General features: G+C 44.4%; 1 protein-coding gene across 3 annotated transcripts in view; it reads right to left on the bottom strand.

The window, feature by feature from the left end:
* COBL (cordon-bleu WH2 repeat protein) overlaps window positions 1–25,087 on the bottom strand; it is a 278,439-nt gene that overhangs the window by 122,277 nt on the left and 131,075 nt on the right. The window contains exon 6 of one of the 3 annotated variants that reach the window (XM_069461255.1): window positions 23,994–24,068. The exons of the other annotated variants lie outside the window; for them this stretch is intronic. Coding sequence (XP_069317356.1) covers window positions 23,994–24,068 — 75 coding nt within the window. The remainder of the gene's footprint in view (window positions 1–23,993; window positions 24,069–25,087) is intronic. 3 annotated transcript variants of the gene reach the window in all.

The raw sequence follows: 25,087 nt of genomic DNA, 5'->3' as shown, positions 1-25,087 counted from the left end.
TGGGCAGGAGACACACTGTGCCGTCTTGAGGAGTATGTCACCTGTTGCCAGGAAGGGGCTTAAGTTTCTTATAATTTTCAGAAGTTATGAACAAATGACTGTGCAGTATAAGCAACATATGTGAAGATTCTGTGATCACTCATGTAGCATTTAGTGATAGATATCTAATTAGCTGAAAGAAATGCAACCCAACATACTAATTAATTGCTCCCAAGGAGCAATTTTTATACCGGGGGGAAAGACTAAAGGACACAAATTTTTTTCAATCTTTTCCCCCCTAGGGTCTGCTTAATAGAATCACATGTGTGTTACTGCAGAAAGAGCATTCAGGGAACCAGCACTCTAATTTGAGACTGAAGACTAGATGGCACCAGGCTCAGTCCTGGGCCCCGTCTCTCCTCGCTCTGGCTGGTCATCTGACACAGCAGGCGTAACCCCGGACACGTCCTCGCCACGCTGAGGGCCAGTGTGGTGAAGAGTTCAGCCCACAGACCCTAAAGACACTGCCTGGTTTGACTCCTGCCTTTGTCCCTTATGTGCTGCATGACCTTGGGCAGGTTTTTAATTTTTCTCTGCCTCAGTTTACCTTCTATAAAATCAGCATAAATAACACCTGCATCACAACATCACTATGTGAATTACATGGGTGGCTACCTGTGAAAGAGCTTTAAGGAGCTCTTGGCACAAAGCAAGCACCCAGCATGTGTGAGCTAGCACGGTCACTGTGTATTTGCTCACTGATATCTTTGCCCACCGTTACAATGTGAGCTCCACGGGACAGAGGTTATCGCCCATTTTCACCCAGAGCTGTGATCCCAGCTCCTGTGTGCGGCAGCCGTGAGTCTACACGTGTGGGGATAGGGGGACAGGAGAGTGGCCGGGGCCACTCTGTTTTCATGTTTCACACAATGGGCTTATAGGTAAGATTTCATTTGGGCAACTGGTTCTCCATATTTAAAATAAATATGCTTTTAAAAACGTATCATATTAAGCAACAATCCAGTATTATTCTTGCTCAGATACAAGTTCTATTATGTTCCGCCAGTGAATACTGACATTTGGTTTCCCGAGAAAATTTTCAAGACACAGATTTTCGTGGTCTTAATTATTAAAGCCAAAGGACAAAACAGTCCACGAAGGCTGCTTTTTATGCCAGTTCCTCCTCCTTGTGAGATGCTAACCCTCAAAGACATCAGATACAGAGTTCCCATAAGAATCAGGTGGGGGATGGTATAGGAGATGGCTTGACAGCCAGGAAACTCGTCAGTGCCTATTTAGGCCCACGGAGAAATGTAAATCACTCCTCCAGTCCTTGAGTTCTGCAGCCACTACACTCACTGCCGCGCAAATCAGCCAATGCAAAATAAACCGTTGTGTATTTTCCTCTGCCTTCCATCCACCTCCATGGCAACCGTGAGGGCTCATAGAGACAGAACTCAGGTTTACTTAACGATGCAGGGTCTAGATGACTAAGTACTTGAAGCAAACCAGAAAAGAGGCTTTGTTAAACCAAGGACCAGAGCTGAGAAGGCATTTCCTGGATAGCTGCTGTGCTCAAATGCCCCCAGATTCAGGGAGAATGCAAACCCCATCTTCCCTCAACGGCAGGGCCAGAGGCAGAGACACTGGAGTCTTCCGAGTTGCCCAAATTCCTCATCCATAGCATCTGCTGACAGTGATTGTATACACACACACACACACACACACACACTCGTGCACACACATATCATAGAGGCTGATTAAAGGTGTGGCGTTCAGTGGAGAACTATACAGCTATACCCACGCCACAGTTATCTCTGAAGCAAACACGACGTTCATGACATTCCACAATCCTGCACCCAATTGCTTCTCATCACTCCACCCTGTCTAGACACGGAACCTCCAGTTCCTCTTGCCCTCAGCCCTCACCACAACTATGCATGCCTGGCTGATCGCTCGACAGTGCTGTGAGTTCACCTCTGTCCTTTTAATGCCCTGAGCTTTCACAAAGCTGGGCAGAATACTCCCTTAAAAGTACTGTACGGACCCCCCCCCCCATTTATTATTGATTTTATGGTTTAATTCTGTAATTTTTTTGGCCCTCATAAGCTTCCTGACATCTTGGATTATCCACTCCTTAAGGTGTAGATGGGTACAGATCTTATAGGAGGGACATCCTCATCTTTAAAATGGGGAAAATTCCATTTACTTCAAAGTTGTTACAAGCATTAAATGAGGAAACATAGACAAAGCTAGATAAAGCACCTAGCATATTTCTGTCACATTAGCAGTGTCCAACATGTGCTTTCCTTCTTCTCTGACAAGGATTTTTGGTAAGAGTGACCTCATCAAGGCCACAATGAGATGACCTTGGACAGCGGAAAGCCAGAAAGCCGAAGCACACCCCATCGCATGTCCCCTGCCAGTTCTGGCATCCGTCATCTCCAGACGGGAGATGGGCTTCTCACAATCCTAGCATCCGTGTCTCTGGAACTTGACTGAGTTTTGACACATGGGTGTCGTTCACCCATAATCTGTTAAACAAAGTCAGCAAACGTCCCTTCCCGCCTCACCCCACACTCCCGAGGACACCAACTGCGGGTTCAGTAGATGCGGCCCACCAAATCCTCTCCGTGATTCCGCTGCTCAACGGTGTTGCTCAACCTTCAACCCATGGGCAGCCAAAAAAGTTCTGCTGCCCAGAGAAGATGTGTGGTTTAACTCTTATATTCCTTCTTTCCTTACCTTTGGAATTTGTGCACAGAATTTAGAAAACAATCCACAGAATAATGTGGGAGGGAAACAACACTGGTTAAGTATTGGGTCCTTTAAAATACTGACTCACATTAATATTAAAATGGAAAACCAAAAGCTTACTCCATACGGTCTGGAGTAAAAAAGGCTTGGCCCCTGTCCTATCGTTCCAGTTTCCTTGACTGTCTCGTGCCACAGAGTGGCACAGTTCACATGTAACAGGTCACTGCTTGCCTGCGAGAGGGGTTTGGTCTCCTGTTCCTTGACCAAATGCGTCAATCTCTCTCTCTTTTTTTTAAATATCAAGTCCTTTTCTTGTAGGGAAGTGAGTCATACTGTTCTCCAAAGGTTGGCACCAAAATTCACAGATTTTGGCTATTACAATCTCACCAGATTTGCTCAGGAGTTAGGAGGACACCCACGTAAATCACTAAGAAAAAACAAAGGATAATAGAGAAAAGGGAACAAAGCATCAGAACCTTCCGTCTCAGCTTTACAAGATGTCAGTCAGGGGAGTGCAAACTTCCACCAGGGAAGCTGCTGCCAGCTGGACAGAAAGTCCAATGAGATGCCACCCACCAGAGACAATACAAAACTCTGTGTCCAGGCTCCCACACCCTTCAGAGCCAATTAATTCTTTTATTATATCCAACAAAAACATTATTGATTTGGGCCAGGCACAGTAGCTCATGCCTGCAGTCCCAATTACTTGGAAGGCTGGGGAAGGAGGATCACTTGAGCCTAGGAGTTTGAGGCTACAGGGAGCTACGATGATACAACTGGACTTCAGCCTGGATAACAGAGAGACTCTGTCTCTAAGGAAAAAAAAAAAAGAAAAAAAAAGAAAAATACAATCACCGGTTTTATCCTATCACACACACATGGGGAGGGGGGACAGGAAGAAGAGGAAACTAACAATATCCAGATCTGAGCATCAGCTCAAAATGAAATCAACATCATCTGCAACAACTGTTTTTGCCACAGGTTCTAATTTATGTATCTGAGCTCCCAGCTGGCTGGGGGATAGACTTCCACAGGCTTGGCCTGCAGAATCAGGCTCCGCCCCTAAACCAGCAGAACCTTCTGCAGGCACAAGCTCGGGCAGAGCCAGCACCCAGCAGCAGGGGCGTTGCTCTGACAGCTCAAGTGCCCCAGAAAACTTGACGTGGCGCTAGGAGTGCTGGGTATAATCAGGATAATTCTGGGATTCACAGGTACTGTAGGGAACAGGTTTTCTCCCTCATTCACTGACTTATTGATAGAGATCAGTACGGAACAGGAAGCTGTGTCCGAGGTAAACCTTACTATTTTACAGTCAGCATAACTGTGATGCGTCAGCCCCCTTTGTCTCAGTGCTCCGCCTGCATCTTCACAGAGCTGCTCCCCACAGGCACCCCGACACACGTGTGAGGGTGGACCTGCCCGGCCACACCAACAGCAAGGGGCTCGGTGGGCTTGACTGTGACACGCTGCCGGAGACAAAGGGCAGATGCTGTACTGGAAACCTTTCTGTTTAAGACAAATTGATTTTTATAATACGATGAACAGCTAGTTTGTTTTCATTTCTCAAAACTGTCCATTCTGACAAATAAAACTGTACCTTGTGAGAACACATCATTGAACTAAGTCTAGCCAAAGTCTAGCAGAGGCTTGGACAGGGCTGTTGACGAATTCAGATATAGAATTTTGTTTAAAGGTTATGGGAAATATTTTGGTTGCAATAAATACATTCTGAATGAGCCATCAACAATCCTACCAGTATAGAATCTTCTCGGTTAGATCAGATACTTTAAGGACAGCATGATATTTAGCATTTTAATGGTGAGAAAAACTGAAGCCCAAGGGGACTGACGTAGCCGCTTAGGATGGCTCAGATCCCTGGTGATGGAACAAACCAGAAACATGTTCCTGGGCCTGTCTGCAGCCCTGCTCTCCTAACACAATGCTGCCCCCTTTCGAAAGACTTTACAACTTTTTTTTTCTTTGTCAGAGTCCAGTGGCAGAGAAGGTTGAGTTCAGAGCCTATTTTCCCATCGCCCTTTCTTCGGACACAGGTTTTGGCAAGACCCAAGGCAGGACCACGTGGCACCACTGTCCTTGCCGCCCTCCCCGGGAAGCGCTGGGCAGAGCAGGCCCTGACACTGGTGAGAGGGGAACACTGCCTCTCCTCCAGGTTGCCAGCAGGGTCCTGGGCTGGGGAGGAAAATGGGAACACATGCCTCTGATGAATACTTGTATCAAATCGGGAAGGCCTCTCTCTAATTCCAGGTAACTGAGTCATTAGGTGGAGAAAATAAGCTGATTAGATTGCTGCCTTTTGAAAATTTATTTTCAAGAAAAGTAGGATGGGTTTGTTTTTTTTTTAAAGAAGCAGGTAAAGGAGTGTGGTTCAAGAGTTTCTTTTGGTTGAATAGACAAATTCTCCAAAGCATTATTCAAAACGTTTCTCTCTTACCTGCTAAGACATTTATCGTGCATCGCTATCTACATGACTAGTGCTATAGAAGAGGGTGAGAGAGTAACCACATAATTTATTGTCCAAAATGGGACTATTTTCCAAATGGCCTAAAAAAAAAAAAAAAAAAAGCCAAATTGGAAAGAACACAATGACAATGGCATTTTGGGGACTGTCCTGGCAAACAGAGATGTGTGGTCTCCTAACCTGGCAAGTGCAAACAGAACAAAGACTAACCATGTTAAGGAGAAAATCTAAACTCCAGGCTTAGGAAATAATAATGTACTCATGTGGAGGCATATGGCTTACACATCTTAACCCACCTGACCCTTGTAACAAGTCTGTGACATAGGTAATAACACGATCCCATTTCACAGCTAGGGAAACTGAGGCACAGAGAGTTAGTGGCTTGCTTGAGGTCACAGACCAGGAAGTGGCAGCGCCTAGAGGTTCTCAGCACGGCTGCACACCAGGACTCCTGGAGCTTTTAAAGATGGGCACACCCAGGCTGCGCCCTAAGCCAAGCACATCAGAAACCCTGAGGTGGGACCAGGCATTGGCTGGTTTCTTTTTCTTAAATTACAGTTGCAAAATACATGTAAAATAAAACTTACCATTTTAGGTATTTTAAGGCATTAAGTACATTAAGTACTTTTACATTCTTGTCCAGCCATCACCACTATCTAGTTCCAGAACTGTTTCCTCATCCCAAAAGGAAACCTTGTCTCCATTAAGCAGCCACTTCCCCTTCCCCCTTCCTCATCCCGGCCCTCACAACCACCAACTTGCTTTCTGACTCTAGAGATTTACCTATTCTAGATATTTCACATGAATGGGGTCAAAAAACATACGGCCTTTTGTGTCTGGCTTTTTTGCTTAGTATCATGTTTTCAAGGTTGGCTGCGTGGCCGCGAGGCCGCGCTTCCCTCCGTTCTGGCTGGATGGTATCTGCGCACGGACCCACCACACTCTTATCCGTCCATCTGCTGCGGGCTTCCGGGTTGTTTCCACCTTTTGGCTTTTGTGAACGGAGCTGCTAGAACATTTCTGCACAAGTTTTTACTTGAACACCTGTTTTCAGTTCTTTTGGGCACATATTTAGGAGTGCAATTGTGGGTCGTATGACATTTCTATGTTTAACTTACTGAGGAACAGCCAAAATGTTTTCCACAGCAGCTGCAGCATTTTAGAGTCCCACCAGCAATGAAAAAGGCTTTCAATTTCTCCATATCTTCACCAAGATTTATTTTCCAATTTTTTAAAAAATTATAGCCATCTTTAGTGGCTGTGAAGTGGCATCCCCCTGTGGTTTTGCTTTGCATTTCCCTGGTTATCAACGGGGGTGAGCATCCTCACACGTGCTCGCTGTCCCCTAGGCATCCGCTTTGTTAAGTCAAGGCTGAGAACCACTGCCCTACCTGCTGTCACCTTTGCCCCCAGCCACCACGCCACACTGCCCAGGTTGGAGGGCTCATGTTCGTGCTCTCTGCAGGGATAGTGCCTGGAGCACTAGCTGCCCACATTGGTCCGGCTCCCACCTGCACGACTGCACGTGCAAAGCACCACCTCCACGAGCAGTGCGTGTGCAGGAGCTGCAACTCCACCGCCCGGTCTTCCCCTCTGAAAAGCCTATCAGAGAAGCAATGATGACATTTTTCCAGAGGAAACTGTGAACAGCTTCCATCTGTTTAAGTAAATCATTCACAAACTTGGGTACTTTACTACTAATTACAAATTACAAGTGACCCCACCACGACCCCTCCTTTTGGAACTGCTGCGAAGCACACGCAGCTGGTCTGTGCAGGTCCCACGGCTGCAGGGAGAGGCTGCCAGGCACACACATCTCAAGGTCACCCACGAAGTTCACCTTCAACGCACCTGACAGATTTTTTAGGTTCTCCTGATAGTCCTGACATTTAGCACAGCTCTTTCCTGTTTTCTAGCCTGACCTGCTGGGCTCAGATTCTATAGTTCTTCTGAATGCGTCCTCCATTCTCCCAGTAAGATGTTATCGCTTGTTGGAAATAAAGAGCGGGCAGAGGCAATGCCTGCAGTGTGGCTGCCAGGGCCCAGCCCGAGGGTGGGATGGTCAGGGTCCCGGGAGGCAGAGAGAGCTAGAAAGCAGGCCCTGGGAATGGGATCTGGACTTGCTCACGCAGCAGGTAAGACAGAGGGAAATCGAGGCAGATAAACGGTATTCCCTTAAATCTGCCCAGTTCAGTGTGAACAAGTGAGAGCAATCAGGAAGAAAACCAGTCACAGAAGTTACCGAATATGGTTGCTACAATCCATTAAATAGCTGGGAAGCAGACAGCTCTGCTATGCGTCTGCAAGCCCAGGAGGGAGCCTGCGCGACACACTGGCAGGACACACTCTTCCAGGCCGGGGTCCCGGCACAGCACGGGCAGCAGAGGCGCTTCCGCGGGGAGGAGGAAGGCCTTGCCACCACTCAAGAGTCTAGTCACGACTCACCAGCCTCAGGGCAGCTGCAGGCCTCTGGCTGTGTCACCCCAGCGCGGGCAGACAGCGCTGGCTTCCCCGCCCGGACTGGACCCTCCCCAGGGGCTGCCAAGTGGCCATCCTCCAAGCCCTTCCTTGTCCTGCCTCAGAAGAAAGTCCCTCACCCTCACGGACATGGGCCATTTGGGCAAAGGCCGGGTGGGAGGGCGGCTGGAGTGACGGGAGGAGCAGAAGGGAGGGAGAGTCCCTTTTCTCTCTTCTCTGCTTCCCGCTCTGTCTCTCGCAGAACTTAAGCCCCACTTCAGCTCCTGTGAGAATCAGATTCTCTCTTATTTGGATTCTAAGGTGCAACTCTACTAGCTTTTAGGCCGAAATGCAGGTGCTTTAGGGTGCTCCACACTCACCAGGGTGGGGATACGGCCTGAGCTGCCGACAGGGCTGGTCCCCTTCATCTTCCCTCTGGCGCAGCTGCCCCCAAGGCCTAGGTCCAGGGACGCTGCCAACATATCTGAGCTTTTGTTCTGGCCTCTCTCCTGTCCGGCCAACACAAATGCCCTCTGGCTTTCCACAACTCCCTCTCCGATCTCCTCAGACCCCAGCCCTGGGAACCTTGCCAACTGGAGATTCTTAGCCCTCTGTAACCGCTGCTCACATTTTCCTGGCCCCACCTGTCTGGGACCCGGTCCCACCTCGGAACCAGGCCCAGGTGTGTGAAGGGAGGCAGGGGCAGGGGGGCCCGTGAGGAAGCACTGCAGAACAATGTCCCCAAGCCCCTTATTCATGCACTCTGCGTGTGCATGTGTAAACATGCATACACGCACACACGATAACCTACTTCTGCCACAGAAAAATCTCTTATTATTGTAAATACTTAAGTCTCCGAGTCCCTGAGACAAACCTCAGATTCCCTATGCCAAGGTTTGCTATGAACACGAAGTCTGAGTGGAGTTTATCTTTCCCCAAATGGCTCCTTGCAGTCACGTTATTCTGCTGTCAGGCTTGATTTTGTCCCTGTTTTCTGTGAGACAATGTGAAATACGCCGTCTGCCAGTCCCCATGAATACGGTCATCACTTGACGATTGCCGGAGAGGCCACAGATAGCCGCGTTCTGAACACCACGGAGGCATGTGGTTTCTCCAGAAAGAGCGGAACGGGCAGCTGCAAGGTGCCTTCTCCACCTGTGGTCGCAGAAAGGTCTGCCTGGGCTCTGGGCTTCCTCCCAGATCACACTTTCTTCAAGACCATGTGTTCCTGCACGAATCTCCACATCACAAGCAAGACACCATTCCCACTCTGGCTACAATTTTCTCTCTCACTTCCTGAGCATTTTTTAAACTGGCTGATATGCTTGCTGAAGAGAGCAAACAAACTGCTTTTCTTGCTGCTTCTAGAATGTTTGGTGGACTTGCTATTACATGGATCTGAGTCACTGCCATATTTATTAGTTCACTATTTTCCTAAGAATGTCTAGGATAGGGATACAAAAATGATCACTTCCTTTAGAACTGCTCACATTTTCTTTACCTCCATTAAAACCCTGGCAGCTGGCATCCTCTTGGGAGACACTTCTATGCATGCGTGCACATTCTCACCCAGAAAGCAAAGCACACAGCACTTCCACAGAAACCACAGGCACTGGCTGAGGGGCACGGGGGAGCCGAGCCCTGCGGAGCTGAACGACGGGCGTGCCTTGGGCTGCCGTCGGGGTCAGTGGCCCGTGCATCCCTGAAGTGTCTCAGCTGAGTAGCCCAACCTTCTGGTCAACCACAAACAGCTGACGTGCCAGGTCTGCGTTCACTCAGCAGGCCTGCAGCCTGGACAGCCTTCTACGTTTCTAGGAAAGAACGCAGTGGAACGCAGGCATTAGGGAAAGGAAGGAAGGTCCGCAGCATGTCTCTCACGCCGATCCCACACCGAGACAGGCATCACCAGTCAACCCCAGAAGCCTTCTCCATTCAGCGTTCCCAGAAGCTACGCCAACACACGGAGCTGCCACAGATTATCACAATTAATTTAAAATGGTCACGTTCCTCTTGCTATATTTTGATCGGCCTCAGCACAAATGTTAACATTTCCCTTGGTTTCCTAGACAGACTGCAGTAGACAGGGGATTTTCCATCCTCCAGGAGAAAGCAGAAACTCTAACTGGCCTTCTTTCCACTGGACAATGGGGCGACGGGGACAGAGCCATGTGGCTACTTCCAGATGACTCTGGTTGGTTTCACTGTCCGGAGGAAGACCACGTATGGCTACTCCAGGCTGGACACAGACTCAAGCTCCACAACTCAAGGGTGAAGTGTCCATTCCTGCCCAAGGGGCGCTGGCTTTTGGGGAGAGTGTTCTACTTTTCCCAGCACAAAATAACTGGGTCTTGAGGCTGGGATGTCATGTTCTCACCAGATACGAGCCCATCTGTAAATGCCTTTCAGATGCTCAGTCGGTTCTTTCTGGTGGCAAAGGAAGCCCCTTCCTCGGGGGCGAGAGTCATCGCCTCCCCCCGCAGTCAGCACTGGAGACCCCTCCCAGGGGTGATCTGCCCACGGCTCACCTCGGGCGAAACAGCATGAGACCGGTCAGGACCCTGTGCTTACACCGAGCAGACAAAACAACACGGACGTCTCAGATGTTGATCTTTCAGCCCACCGAAATCCCTCGCTGCCTCCACATAAACTATTGTAAAATCTGGTCTCCTCTCAGCTGCTGTGCATACGGAAACTTTTTCAACCTTAATGCGTTGGTTTATGTTCAAGTCCTCGGCCTTGCATCACGGACAGCTAACATCCATATAGTTGGTGTCAGCTCGTATCCCACCCAGTTCTGCGTTCCCCACAGTCTGCGGCCGCAAGAGTGTCAGGTGCCTGCGCCCCAAGACACGTACGGACACCTCTCCTCCAGGCTCCGACAGACCAGGAGAAAACAAATGCCGCCAGGAGAAGCCCGTCGCCCATGGGCGTTGCTCCTGCCCCTCTCAGAGTCTCCGAGTCTCCACAGGATCCTGGTATGTGGCTCGTGAGTATAGAAAGTGGTAGGAGAATAAATGTTCTAATTTTTTCAAGAGATTTAAGCCTTGTTAACACTTGATGTCCCTAAGACCACCAAATGGTCTTAGGGCCAGAGGCTGATGGTGGTCTTAGGGACATTTCTATTTCTCGTGGCTGAGATGGGACTGCTCTGGTGGTTTCAGCCCAAGCGTTCTCTAAGCCAGACGTTTCATCCCATGGCCGGAGCTCAAGAATCCTTGGAAGGGGCAACCAACAAACCAAACTCAAACCTCCATCCTTCTCTGTTACGAAGACTTTTGTTTTCATACATGGCTAAGAATTACTTATCACTAGCCTAATATTTTGTATTCATAAGATTAAATTCAAACATCGTTAGAGTTTATTCTGGATTCTAACTTTGCCCTCTTCTATGGGTCTTGGCTGCCACAGAGGACTGTAAAGATCTTATTAAACGTGTACCCACTCTGGTGAGACGCTTCCCAAGCACAAAGAAATGATGCTTGTTATTAGCACATCACTGACATCATACACAAGTTGGCTGAGGCTTTGAAGTGCTGTGACTCCTATTTCTTGATAACATATTACTGTTAATTTTGCTTTACTGCTACTAATTATTATTGCTAATAACTAAATATGTCTAATATGTTTAGCAAATAATTTTAAAATTACTAGAATAAAGTAAAAATAAGACAAAATCATCCACACTCTTATGCTAAAGCAACCATAAACATAATCTGCAAATTTACTTATATAATAATTATTTCATTACTGACATGTTACCTGCAAATATATGTTATTTAAATAAAATTGCTAAGACTTTCTTGTTGCTGTTGCTTTTGGTTAACAGCATGCTCAGTTACCTGAAATCTCACAGATAAGCCTACATTCTCTTACAAAGTAAGGAGCAACAAGACTTCAAACAGTCAGTGAATGCACACTGTCGCCCTGGGTCCTCCCCTTCCCTGTCATCAAGGAGAGGAGGATAAAGTGCAAACAGCAGTCGTGAGAAGGCCACAGGGTCTCTGCCCTCACTTAAGGGGCAATGTCGGGAATGCCACCCAGCCTCTCTTTCTTTGATTCCAGCATCAGTGCTGTGGCACGGTGGCCAGATGAATGCTTTTATTTCCCGGGCTCTTCTGCAGCTGTATGTAGCCACGTCCTTAAGTTCTCACCAATAGAACAGGAGAGGTAACATGCATGCACCTTCCACACTGGCCTGAAGAAACCTCCCCTCCAGCCAGTGGAGAGGCAGATGGCCATGGTCGCCTCGGGAGCTTGGGCTGCCAAAAGGTGAGAGCCTCTATCCCTGACGGCTGCAAACTCGCAAGTTCTCTGAGCGGAATCAAGAGTTTCTGATCCAAGCCTCTGACTTTTGAGGGACTCCTTGTTATCACACGGTAGCCCATCCTTACTAATACGGTAGCCCAGTCAAAGGAGCTTGAGTTCCATGCATATTAGCCCCAAGTAGGAAGAAAGCTGGAGGAGGAATAGCAATGACAGAGGAAGAACATCTGAGAGGCTGGTTGCTGGATTTGACAAGAGCAGGAACAGAACAACGCGCTGTGAACCCAAACTGGCATAAACCACCTGGGCAGCAGGGAGAGCCTCAGAGGAAAAGTGCCACACCGCCGACATTGCTCACAGTTCCGGGGGAACAGGTGGTATCTAAAGGAGGCAGGAAAACCTGATTCAAGGGATGCCTGGATTTAAAGAAAACAACATCACTGTGACTCAATAAAAGCATTAAAATGAAGCTTCTCCCTCATCTGCCTCTGTCTGCCCCAACAACTCTCAGTGGGCCGTGGAACACTCCTGCTCCTGTCGCAGAGTCAGTGCCCTCATCGTGAAGCCTGTCATCTGGCACGTGTGCAGCTTGTCCCAATCCCAAGCCACAGGTGTGGACCCGGCAGCTCGAGGAGGTGAATATGCACTGACAATTTTCCCAAAACACTCGATGGAATTGAGTATACTACTCTCTCCTTTCCAATGAGGGAATGAGTCGTCATTCAAAATCTCTACATCAAAATTTAGTCATACACTGCTGGTGGGACTGCAAACTAGTGCAACCTCTGTGGAAAGCAATATGGAGATACCTTAAACAGATACAAGTAGACCTACCATTTGATCCAGCAATCCCATTATTGGGCATCTACCCAAAAGAACAAAAGACATTCTATAAAAAAAGACATCTGCACTCGAATGTTTATAGCAGCACAATTCACAATTGGAAAGATGTGGAAACAACCACCCAAGTGCCCATCAATACATGAGTGGATTAATAAAATGTGATATATGTATACCATGGAGTACTACTCAGCTATAAGAAACAATGGTGATCTAGCACCTCTTGTATTTTCCTGGATAGAGCTAGAACCCATTCTACTAAGTGAAGCATCCCAAGGATGGAAAAATAAGCACCACAATGTACTCACCATCAAATTGGTGTCACTGATCAACACCTAAGAGCACATATAGGAATAATATTAATTGGGTGTCGGGCAGATGGTGGGGGGGGGATGGGTGTATACATACAAAATGAGGGAGACGTGGACCGCCTGGGGGATGGACACGCTTGAAGCTCTGCCTCGGCGGGGGGTGGGGGGAGGCCAAGGCCAATATACGTAACCTAAACTTTTGTATCCCTGTAATATGCTGAAATAAAAAAAAAATAAAAATAAAAAAATAAAAACAAAATAAAAATGGGAAAAAAATTAGAGTGTTGAGCAACTAAGCTGTATGCTCTTAGCGTTAATTGATCTTTTTTTTCTCTCTGTGTAACCTTACTTTGCTTATACTACAGCAAACTGTCTGTCTTTGGTATGGGATATAAAGTATTAAAATGTTGAACCAGAAATCAATTTTCATCGGCTGTTCTTCTGAACACAGCAAGCATGCATTCTCATAAGGCAAGAAATACTTACAAGCTCCCTACTCTCATTTCCAGGTACTGTACTAGTTGATACAATTAGGAATAATAATGATAATATTAGTAAATGGCTCTACCCTCATGAAGCTTAATGCCATTTCCCCTCTCTGCTACCAATTAACTCCAATGTTTCAACAAAACCAGGCTGCAAATGGTGTTGACATCAGAAAATAACCTCCAAAAGAAGTGGCAGAGGTGGTTTTTGACACAGCCAAAACAATTTAGATGCCGGGAAAGAGTGTTAGAAGCCACTCTTTGCCAGTGTCATACGCAACACAACATTTAGAAAAATAACAAGTTTTATTTGGTAATAAAAAAAAGGTCTGCACAGTGCATAGTATGTAGGTCATGTACTCTTTGCTTCAGTTCTACAGATTTCAACCCCGCTCACCATAAATTAAGGACGACTCAGAAGCTGGATACCTATGGGGTAGTATGTATCAAACAGAGTTGGATCCAAATCAGTAAACCTTTGGCTTAATGAAATCTAAATAGAGGAACATTATCTTCTTAATAATATTTAAGTCATACTATCTGAATTGTTTAGAATTGATCTGAAGCATCTATTCTAGGTCTCATTATAATGATTTCTATGGACGAGAGCCTCCATCCTCAGTAATGAAAATGCCAACATTCACTTCTGCCAATCTCCATGAAAACAGATTCACAGCACACCAAGAGAGAGATCAAGGAAATTCAAATGCAAATTAAATCATTTTTTTTCTATAAACGATTGTATTTTCAAAGAAATAAGCTTCACAACCATCTGCATTTATAATTTGCTTTTTTTTACTATAAGCTAGAAAATCATTTAGATACTATAGAATATAAATCTATTGTGCTAAAAGAAAATAAATATCAAACACAATCCACTTAGGAAATATCACTAAAGAGGTACTTTTGTAATTCAACCATATATATACACATACACACACACACACACAGAACACATAAATATTATTTTAAAGCCAGGAAGGCAAAATAATTCCTTTCTTACCCTTTGATTTTTCTTGGTTTTTCTTCCTTTTTTATTTCCCCATAATGTATAGACAGTACTGTCCAAGTTTATCAAATTTTCTCAATCTGAAGCTCAGTGCCAACACTTCTGAAATGTCCCTTCCTGAAAGCTCACCTGAGTTTCACCTCCAGGATGAGACATCAGATTCTCAGGGGGTAGGGGGTCACCCAGCAGGAAGTGTCACCCAGAAGTATTCGGCTTTATTGGAGGCTGTGGTTTAAAGGAGTTACACTCACTGTGTAATTACAGATCCAGAATATATCATCTGGGGCAGCAAACATTCCTGGCCAAGCAAATAAAAGAATTCTGCGATCCTTCTCACCCCAGATTGAGGGTCAAATATTGGGAAGTAGTAAGTCATTTGTTTGGTCTGTTTCTAGATAGACATGTTTCCAGTGTAGGTCCATAAAAACTGCCCTGCACACACACATGTGCACATACACCACGGACAATAGTTAAAGGTGCACTTGCAAATCACAAAATAGGGCTGCTGAAGAAGTGGAGCGTTTAATTCTTAACCCTTTCCCTCCCTCTCCACTTTAAACTATTTTGTAATTAAATGAGAAGCACAGACAGCCCTCCAGCCAGAGTTCCCTCTCAGAGAGAGACCCACCAGTGTCTGACTCTTACCTGAGGCTTAATCTTCCCTGCAGAGACCTTCCTCACCCTTTATCACAAGGACAGTCACCCGCTCCTCTGACTCGGGTCTCACCTGCCCTGGATCCCCTGAGTCAGGATTTTCACAAGGCCCCTGGCAATGCCTGTGCACTTGAGGCTGAGCAGCTGGGCGAGGGGCCCCTTGGTGTGTGTCTCTCCTGAGGGCAGGAGCTTGGCCTGGCTCCTGTGTGTCCCCAGGGTCATCCCCTACAGAACAGACTCACTTTGCCCAGCGAGGGGCACAGGCTTGGGGCAGGGGGCAGGAAGGGGAGGAGGGAGTCACTGTGTGACTCCTTATTTTAGAGGAGACACTCTGCTCTTTTCTTTCTTTTCTTCTTTTTTTTTTTTTTCCTTCTTCCTTCTTTCTTTCCTTGTCTACTTATTTCCTTCACCATTAACTATTCTTATTCTATGATTCAAGATTCAGGCTTTATAAAATAAATCATCATTTCATGAGATCTATTAATTGTACAACACAGTGACTATTGTTAATAACAAAGTATTATATACTTGGAAATTGCTAAGACAGTAGATTCTAAATGTTGTTGCCACAAAAAAAAATAAGTGAGCAAATGGATATGTTAATTAGCTTGATTTACCCATTTCACAATGTGTATCAGATCATGCTATATACCATAAATATGTAGAATATTTTTCAACTAAATAAATAAAATAAACCATTACATACATTGTAAAAACATACAAAAAATAATGTGTATTGTTTATAGACATACACCCTTTCACTATATTTCTTAAATATAAAACCTTTGAAAGAGTTGCTACTCCTGAGGAAGGAAGGAAAGCATGGGTTGCATTGGGTTAGAGATGTAGCATCATCTGTGCTTGCTATGTTTCTTAGGAAATTAACAAAAAGATATGAAAGCAAATTTGGCTAAACATTAACATTTGTTACTTGCAGATGATTGATAGGTGACTTTATTTTATTCTGCAATGTACTAGGAATTGCAACTATGCAAAAATTTTGAAAAGGAGAAGGGACCCTCCTTTTTGAAATAGGTGCAGTCTGTGTGCAGCTCCTGGCTGGGGGTGAGGGGTGGTGAGCCAGGGTAGAGACCGGCAGCCCTCATCTCGCTCATGCAGAGCCCAGCCTGTAACCACTGCTGGACAGGAAGGAAAAGGAAGAACTACAGTTCTACGTGGGACATATTTAAGATGGAGAAATCAAGAAAGTTTGACTTGGGCTGGGAAAAGGGGGCAAAGGCCAGGTGTGCAAGGAGAGAATACGGGAGCACCAGAGGCTTCAGGAGGGTTCCAGTCCCCAGGGTGGGACCAGGCTGGGCCACGGGCCACTGTGAGGCCCAGGCCCAGGGCCCAGAGAGCACTACGTTCAAGCCCAGCCCCAGACCATCCCCCCGCCCTCTACCCTGCCCCACGAGGCCAGGAGAAACTGGAAAAACAAGCCAGCATAAGAGCCAAAAGGCGGAAAAAGCTCATTCTAAATGAAATGTGTTATTTTTTTATCTGTTGCCATGGAGAGATCACTGGAACATCAGGGATGCGGATGGTGGCCTCGTGCGTGTGGCTCTGGACATCCTGGGGGTAGGATGTGGAAATGGGGCCAGAGGCTGGTACAAGGCAGCCAGGGGCTTGGGCGATCGGCGAATGTGGCGAGACAGTGTGGAGCGAGGATGCCATAAAAACGTGAAAGGACGCATCCAGGGACAGCCACAGTGCAGGGACGCCCCACCTCACCATCCATTTCCTTTTTTAACAATCTGGACCAAGACACAAGAAAGTGTGTCTAGAAGCATGGAGGAGGCCGCCGCGAGGAGAGGTAGGGTCGCAGGGGCCGCCCCCTGGAGCTCTCGCAGCGCACAGGGAGCCAGGCGGCCACAGCGAGCCAGGCGCCACGCGGGCTCTGAGCAGCCCGGGCACAGGACGCGCCTCCTGCCAGCCCCACCCCGCGGCCAAGGGAACCGGCAGGACCAGAGCAGATCCGGAGGCGGCTGCGCAGGCATCACCAAGGTTGGCGGACGCATCCCAATGTAGCGGACGCCATGCGACGGAGTGCGGCTGGAGTGGGAGGGAACCGACCCCTGGGTCTCAGCCTCTGCAGCTGGTGGCAGAGCTGCAGTTTCTCAGACAGGAAAGATGCCAGGAGCGAGAGCTCTGTTTCTTGTCCCCCCACTATGCCCTCTGCCTCTGCAACAACTTAAAACAATCCACGTGTAGGCAAGTGGAAATTTACAGTTTTATACTTGTCTGTCAAAGGGAAAGAAGGCCATAGAGGAAATTTAGACATTAGCAATAACAGATACTCATGTTTTAAATGAAAATCAAAAAATGAGTATTTGAAAGAAGCATATTCTACTCCCAATATCCCTACAAACATCACATTTTCAGGCAAGAGATTAAAAACCTGCATTTCTTATTTTCAGTCTGAGAACTAGTACTGGCACTGGGCACTGCGGATCAACTTGTCAGGCTCTACTTACATTATTCCCATTATAAGAATCAAGTGCTTTGGGGAAAAAAATCACCAAAGCTTTAAAAACAAAAGCCTCCTCTGATATTTTCCAGGTTTGCATTATAGAGCATATGCTATGAATATTTTAAAGACTACTTTTAATGGCCAAACATGTATGCAAGGAAACTTAGGATAATTTTTCTAAATTACATGTTAAATTCAACTTACTTTCCACTATTTGATAGGAGTTTTACATACAAGGCACTGGATCAGAAATGGAAAATGGAGTGGCCATAACAAGGTGCGGTTGTTTGTTGCTTGCTGGCAGTTACTCAGGGAAACGGTGTGGTAATGCCATAAAACTGTCACACCTTTTGATTCACTAATACCTTTGCAGGTCTCTTTCATAAAGAAAAACCTCCTAAATGATAATAGGCTTTTGGGATAAAGGTAACCCTCACAATTATTGGTGTCAGAAAAAAGAAGCAACATGTAAGAGGGCAGAGATATGACCCTTACCAAGTGCTGTGAGCCCCTCCCTGTGCCTGGCACTCAACCCATCTCACTGCACCCTCACGGGAACCCTGGGCGGGTGATCACAAGCCCACTGTACACACAGGGGAGACGAGGCTCTAGGAAGTCACAGAGCTGTACAGGATTAGGTCAGAATCCAAATTCGAGCAAACAAAAACAAGGCCACACTTTCCCCTTTCCATGGAAAATCATGCAGCCTTTAAAAGAACTATGAAGAGACCAAGGCAAATGGTAAATGACATGATGCTAAATTAAAAAAAAAAAAACACGCAAAACTCTATGTTTATCTCAGCTGTCATTCTGTAAAGTGCAGATGCACATACTGATAAAGGCTCAAGAGCACATGCAAAGTGACAAGAAACACCATAAGCCTGTAAGCATTCTAGGTGATTCTCCTACTCCACTCTTTAAATTTGCCATATGCTATTTATTTTATAATTTCAAATATAAAACACGTATAAATCTCTACAAAATTGATGTATAACAAAAATTAGTTCTACATCACAAGCGCGTGGCTTAGCCCTTGGGACATATTTTCCTGTTCTCCATTTGTGAACATTCCAAAAAGAACGGATTTGAGCTTGTCCAGGCCAGGACGATCAAGTGGCGTTTGGGATTCACTGTGCTTGTGACAACACTGACACCCTGTGGTGGAGCCAGCGCCACACACGCTTCTCCACAGCATTTTCACATTCTTTGTGTCTCCCAGAGACCTGTGCCAGCTGGGTAGAAATGCCGGCTCTCTGCATTTCTGGTAAGCATGGGACCCTGTGCAGCTAAAATTATGGAATTTCCTTTACAGTGTAGTGTTTAATAACTTTTTATGAAAGTGTCATTATACGGGTGGGCTTTCCTGTAAATTTCTGGGCTCCTGAATGCCTGACCCCAGGACTGCAGCAGCCTTCCTCAGAGCCCGATACTGTGTGGGGAACATTTCAGCCTGGATTCCAGAAACTTTATTAGGGTTTTTGATACGGAAATCAGTTCAAAACGCAGTGAGGGACTCCTTCCATCCCTGAGAAGCCCACACTGTTACGACAAACTATTTCCCTCACTGCCTGAACAGGGCAAATGGACAAAATGTCTCCAGATAGTTTTTTTTGTTTTTTTGAGGCGGTTATTTAAAAAAAAAAAAAAAAAAAAATTCACCAAAAGACTTTAATTTTATGGTAGCAAGCAATGCAATGGTATCTGATAAAGCACATATTAATAAACTTTAGATTGATCAAACATACAGAATTTGCCTTTTTTCTTTTTTTAACCGAGGGTTAGGGCCCATAAAAAGTTAGTCTGAGCAGTTCATTCTATAGAGAAAGGCGTACTGTGACTTGCCCAAAGTTCCACAGTGAATAACAGAACCAGGATTAGAACTTGGGTCACGTCATGGCTACATCAGAACATTCTACTTTATCTGACTGGTACATGCATATTTTTGGTTCGTTGGTTGGTTTTTTGCATCTTTGGGTGCTGAATGACAAATTAACTCTGATACCTCATTGCATCAATGTGCACAGCTTATAACTCCTGTTCCTGTGACTGAGGAGACAGACACTAATCAAGCAGCCCTGACAGACCACACGACCTCCGCGTCTCCGGGTCCAGACGTGTGGGATGAGGCGACTGCAGTGTCATCTGCTCCATGCTGTGACAGTCCACAAGCTGAGTCTGAGGAACACAAACACTGACCATGTGCTCCACTAAGCCAGAGCCCCAGAGGATGGCCAAGGCAGCCCAGCTCACAACCCCGAGGCACACTGCCCTTCATGGATAAATAAATAAGGAAGAGTTTTCTGGAAAATGTAATTCCAAGAAAACTACTTGAAATTATTTGAAAGGTGAGTATATACACAATGATTCAAGCATCTTTTGATTAAGAAAATGAAGATATATCTCGGAATAGAGTCAACTTCAGTTTCCATGAAATTAACTCCTCTCGGATAGGTCAAATTATGTTGACCAGCTACATTAGGATACATTGTTTAAAAATATAAATCTATGCTCACAGACTCTTTAGGTTATAGACATGGTGAACCATGTAAATTTTCTCAAGAAAAAATAATAATATCTGCAAACATCCTAGCTAAGTTCTGGCCAGGTTTTCTCAGGTTCAGAACGCTTGCTCTGGGTGTAAGGTGAACTACGTCACTGCCACCCCTTACAATGCACCGACCAGGTGGACACTGTTTAGATGAGGAAAGTGCAGACAGGTTCCACGTGCTGGGTGGGAGCGAGAAGCTCGGCTTTCACACCGCAGTGGCTCAGACCTGGGCCCAGCCTCCCCACCCCCGCTCACACTCCTGCCTCTGTGCTCCTAGAGATTCCACCGGGGCTCGGGGCTGAGACAGAGCCGCCCTTTGCACAGAGGCACAGACGCGGCCGGCAGGGGGAGCACCAGGGTGGCACATACTCGTCCTCGCAACTGTTTCCTTGTAAAGCAACACCCAGCACTAAGGGACCTAAGGAAGAAATTCACAAGGAGACTGAGCTGGGTTACATGTTATCACTGGATGTGCCACACAAAAGGAGTGCCCTCACAGCCCACCCAGTGCAGCCACGGGAGGGAATACCTGCCAAATCCCTCAAAGTAGAGGACGTTCAAAGCAACAAGAGGACAGCGTGACTCACGCCTGCTAAAGCGTTCCCATCGACCTTCTGGTAAGATTAAGGAAGCACAGGCATCAAAACGTGCAGACCAGAAGTCAAAGGCTTGCAGAAATATTTAAAAACAGTGTCAGAGTGCTCTTAAGAAACATTATATCACCAACATGGCTTGATGGAAGAGAGGATCGTATCAAATATAAATAAACGGACATCAACAAATGTGATCTAGCAATTGACCTCTGGAGGTTGGAAATTTTCTATGTCTATATAAGGAAGATAACATGAAAGCACATAACTCAGCACAGCGCCTAGAACGGACAGGACCGAGCAGCAGCCATCATTATTTTACTAAGCCCTGCCCTGCCTAGGGCTTGAAACCCAGTAATTCTTATTTCTAAGCCACTTATAAACCTACCATATTGAAGTTTCATTTATTGGCTTTGCTTTATAGTAAAAGTCACTATTGATTTTTAAAAATGGAAAAAAATACATCCTAGCAAACACTCCGTAACAGTACATAACAAACTTCTTCCTTCCCTTCCACAGCCTCACAGCATTCAATCGTGGATGTACCATAGTTTAATCTGTCAGTCTCCTACTGATGGGTATGTGGGTTGCTTTCATTGCTTGCTGTTACAAATAATGCTGCAATAAATCATTTTTATTGCACATGAATCATTTTATATTTTTGCCAGTGAGTCTTCGGGATAGATTTCTAAAAGTAAGATTTCTGGGTCAAAGAGCAAATGCATGTATAGTTTGGGTAGATATTGTCAGATTCCCCACCATAAATGTAGCGTTTTGCATTTTGCTTAGCAACACAAAGGGCACTACAGCTTAGTGAACAGGATGTACTGACAAATTTTTGGGTTTTTGCCAATCTAACAGATGCTAAATAGAAGCTTATTATAGGTTTAACTTGAATTTCTCATTATGAGTAAGTTGTCTTTCTTTCCTTCCTTTCAAGAGGGATTTTTGTTTTTCCTAAAGTCAAATTTTTCACTGTTTTCCCTAAAGTCAAATTTATCAATGTTCCCTTATCACATGTGGATTCTGAGTCACAGGCAAGTATCCCCACTCTCAGTTTATAGATGAATTCGTTCCTATTTTCTGCTAGTACTTGCATGGTTTCAATTTGTACCTTTAGATTTCTGATCCATGTTATTGTTTTCCTACTGCACACTGTGAAAATATATACAATTTTATCTTTTCCTTTAGGGCTATTCAGTGACTCCAACTCCACTTACAAGTTTATTTCCTTTAACTGGTTAGACATGTTGACTATACTGTATACCATATTTCCATATGCAATTAGCTCTAGATGTTCTATTCTCCTTTATTAAGCTACCTATTTGTTTTAATTATACAGGTGTTAAAATCTATTTTAAAAACTAGCAATGCTTACCCATCCCTCATGCTTATCAGAGTTTTCCTGGCTAGTCTTGCTTATTTTTCCAAGTAAATTTTATAATCAACTTACTTAACCCTAAACAAAACGTGATTGACATTGTGGTATATATACACAACAGAATATTATTCAGCCTTTAAAAGAGAAAGAAATCCTGTCATTTGTGACAACATGGATGAACCTGGAGGGCATGACCTTAAGTGAAATAAGCAAGACATCGACAAATACTGCATGATCTCATATGTGAAATCTAAAAAAGCTGACCTCACGGAAGTAAAGAGTAGAAGAGTGGTTACCAGAGGCTGGGAGTGGGCAGAGGCTGGTCAATGGGTACAACGTTACAGATAGATAGAAGGAAAAGATCTGGTGTTCATTGCACAGTAGGGTGCCTATAGCTAACAATAATGTGTTGTATATTTAAACATAGCTAGAAAAGAGGATTCTAAATGTTTTCACTACAAAGAAATGACAATGTTTGAGGTGATGGATTTTCTAATTACCCTGATTTGGGTATATGTATACACGTATTCAAACATCACATTGTACCCCATAAATATATTCAATTAAGTATAAATTAAAAACAGAACTTAAACTTTTTAAAAAAGTCATTGCCAAACCCCCTATGAGCAAAAGAGTAACATTAATAATTGTCATTTGATAAATCCTAATATAGCATTTATTTCTTATACCTCCCAGAAGTCAATAACCTCAATGTGACTAAGTAACAAATCACTTGCAGATCAGATGGTTCCCAAATTTTGGCCACTGACAAATCTGAAAGATAATCTAATTAGGTCAGATCCTTTATCTGTATAAAAGATCATTCAAAATAATGTTTGATGATAGATCACTGATTTTTGACATGTTCTCCAGAAAAACTACAAATAATTTTCCATCCTCACATACTATTCATGTAAAATATTTCCTGGGAGCTTACTTCAATAACAATGGCAATAGGCAGAGAGTGAATGTCAAAGCTTTTCTGGTTTTGTTAATGTATCATGTTCATCAATGAATAGATGGAATAAATGAAAAAAATTGCCTTTCCTCTTATTAAAAATGTCTTTTCAACAAAAATTTATTTTTCATATTTAACAATTATATGTCAACAGTTGTAATATATTTATACTGTTTTGATTTATTTTGCAACTGTTATGACAATTCAGCCTGGAAGAATATTTTCCTACTCACAGCTTTATGATCACATGAAATTAAAAAATATAATTTAGAGAGATTTTTATTTTATATCATATTTTATTTCAAGTCTTTATTAAAGACTTCCAAACATGAAATATATATTGAACTGAATAAAATTTTACATGGGGACTGGCATGGAAATGTGAGATCGAGAAAAAGAGTGATAATGCAAAACTTCTTACTGATATCAAAGAGTTTGCCTGTCTAATTTTTAAAAAGTGATGGTAAATATCCAACATTAGATACATTTAAAATGTCAATATTTATAAGACGTCATGAATTACATGCTTTTAAGTATTTAAAACTATAGAGAAACTTTATACATGCCCACTGTGAAATGTAAGAGCATAGGTCATTTACTAGTAAAGAGAAAAGTATTAATAGAAACTAAAATATTCCACATATTGCAGAAGTAGTATGGTCAACTGAAAGAGAAGCTATATGCAGCTTTTGAATCTATCTGGACTACAACAAACTAAACTATTCTGTAATTTCATGACGCGGAAGGTCGTACAAAGCAGAGAGAAGCTCCAGTCAGTTAGCAGAAGCACCTGCTGGGGTGTTAGTACTCACGTTCAAACCCCTTCCTGACACCGACTCTGAAGCGTCCTCATCGCTGTCTGCACCCGACAGCCCAAGCTGCTCAGCCTGGAACACAAGCACGCAAGCCACTATCAACTCCAGGTGAAAGCATGCTCAAACAGAAAAAGTTGTCCTTAGCAATCATTAACGCAAAAAAAATGCCAATGTGGTCATATTTCAGGGCAGCAAACTCTTCACTAAGTAGTTGTAATCCATGCCACTCCCTGAGCTTATGAACAGCCCCTAACTAAAGTGATCTCTGATTTAAAAATCACAATTTTGTTTAGCACCACTAATCATCAGGGAAATACAAATAAAAACCAAATGAGACATCAAAAAAAAAAAAAAAAAATCACAATTTTGAAATCCATTCTCAAGGGAATGAGTTTTCTCTTTGTTTTTTCTTTTTCCCAAAAGCATCTCTTTAGCTTAGAAAGTTTGCAATTTTAAAACAGTAGTAGGCCTGTAATCCCAGAGAGGCAGGAGGATTGCCTGAGCCCAAGAGTTTGAGGCAACAGTGAGCCATGAGTGTAGCACTATACTCCAGCCTGGGTGACACAGCAAGACCCTGTCCCTATAAAAAATAAATAAATAAAAACCCAAATAGTAGTGGCCTGAACTGATGGGAGTTAGGTCAGCAAACCAACTAATTAACTAGGTTTTAAGGATTTCTAAGTTTTAATCACTGCATAGCTAAGTGATTGGGTGTACACAGAACTAATTCACCAAATATCTCACTGGCTACCCATAAAAGAAAAACAGTAACATACTGCTAGACACAGGATTACCTGGGTGTAATTCGCAAATTCAATTTTTGGGCCCCAATGTGGCCTCCCAAATGAGAATCTTTGGGGACATGACCCAAGAATCCCATTTTTAAACTGGGTCTTAAGGTGATTCTTAGGTACTTTTGTTAGAAGAATAATGTCAAAATGACACAAAACTATAATGAAGGCTTTAAAAGCATTAAAACACAAAAGCTTTAAAACAAAGAAATTTTCTGTCATTTACTTCAGCTTAAATTATATCCCTTTAAGTATATTCTTTATTGAGATTTTGTATACACACATTCACACATATATTTT

The sequence above is a fragment of the Eulemur rufifrons genome, chromosome 29, assembly GCF_041146395.1.
Source record: "Eulemur rufifrons isolate Redbay chromosome 29, OSU_ERuf_1, whole genome shotgun sequence".
NCBI classification, from domain to species: domain Eukaryota; kingdom Metazoa; phylum Chordata; class Mammalia; order Primates; family Lemuridae; genus Eulemur; species Eulemur rufifrons.
This window is presented reverse-complemented; position numbering and strand designations above follow the sequence as displayed.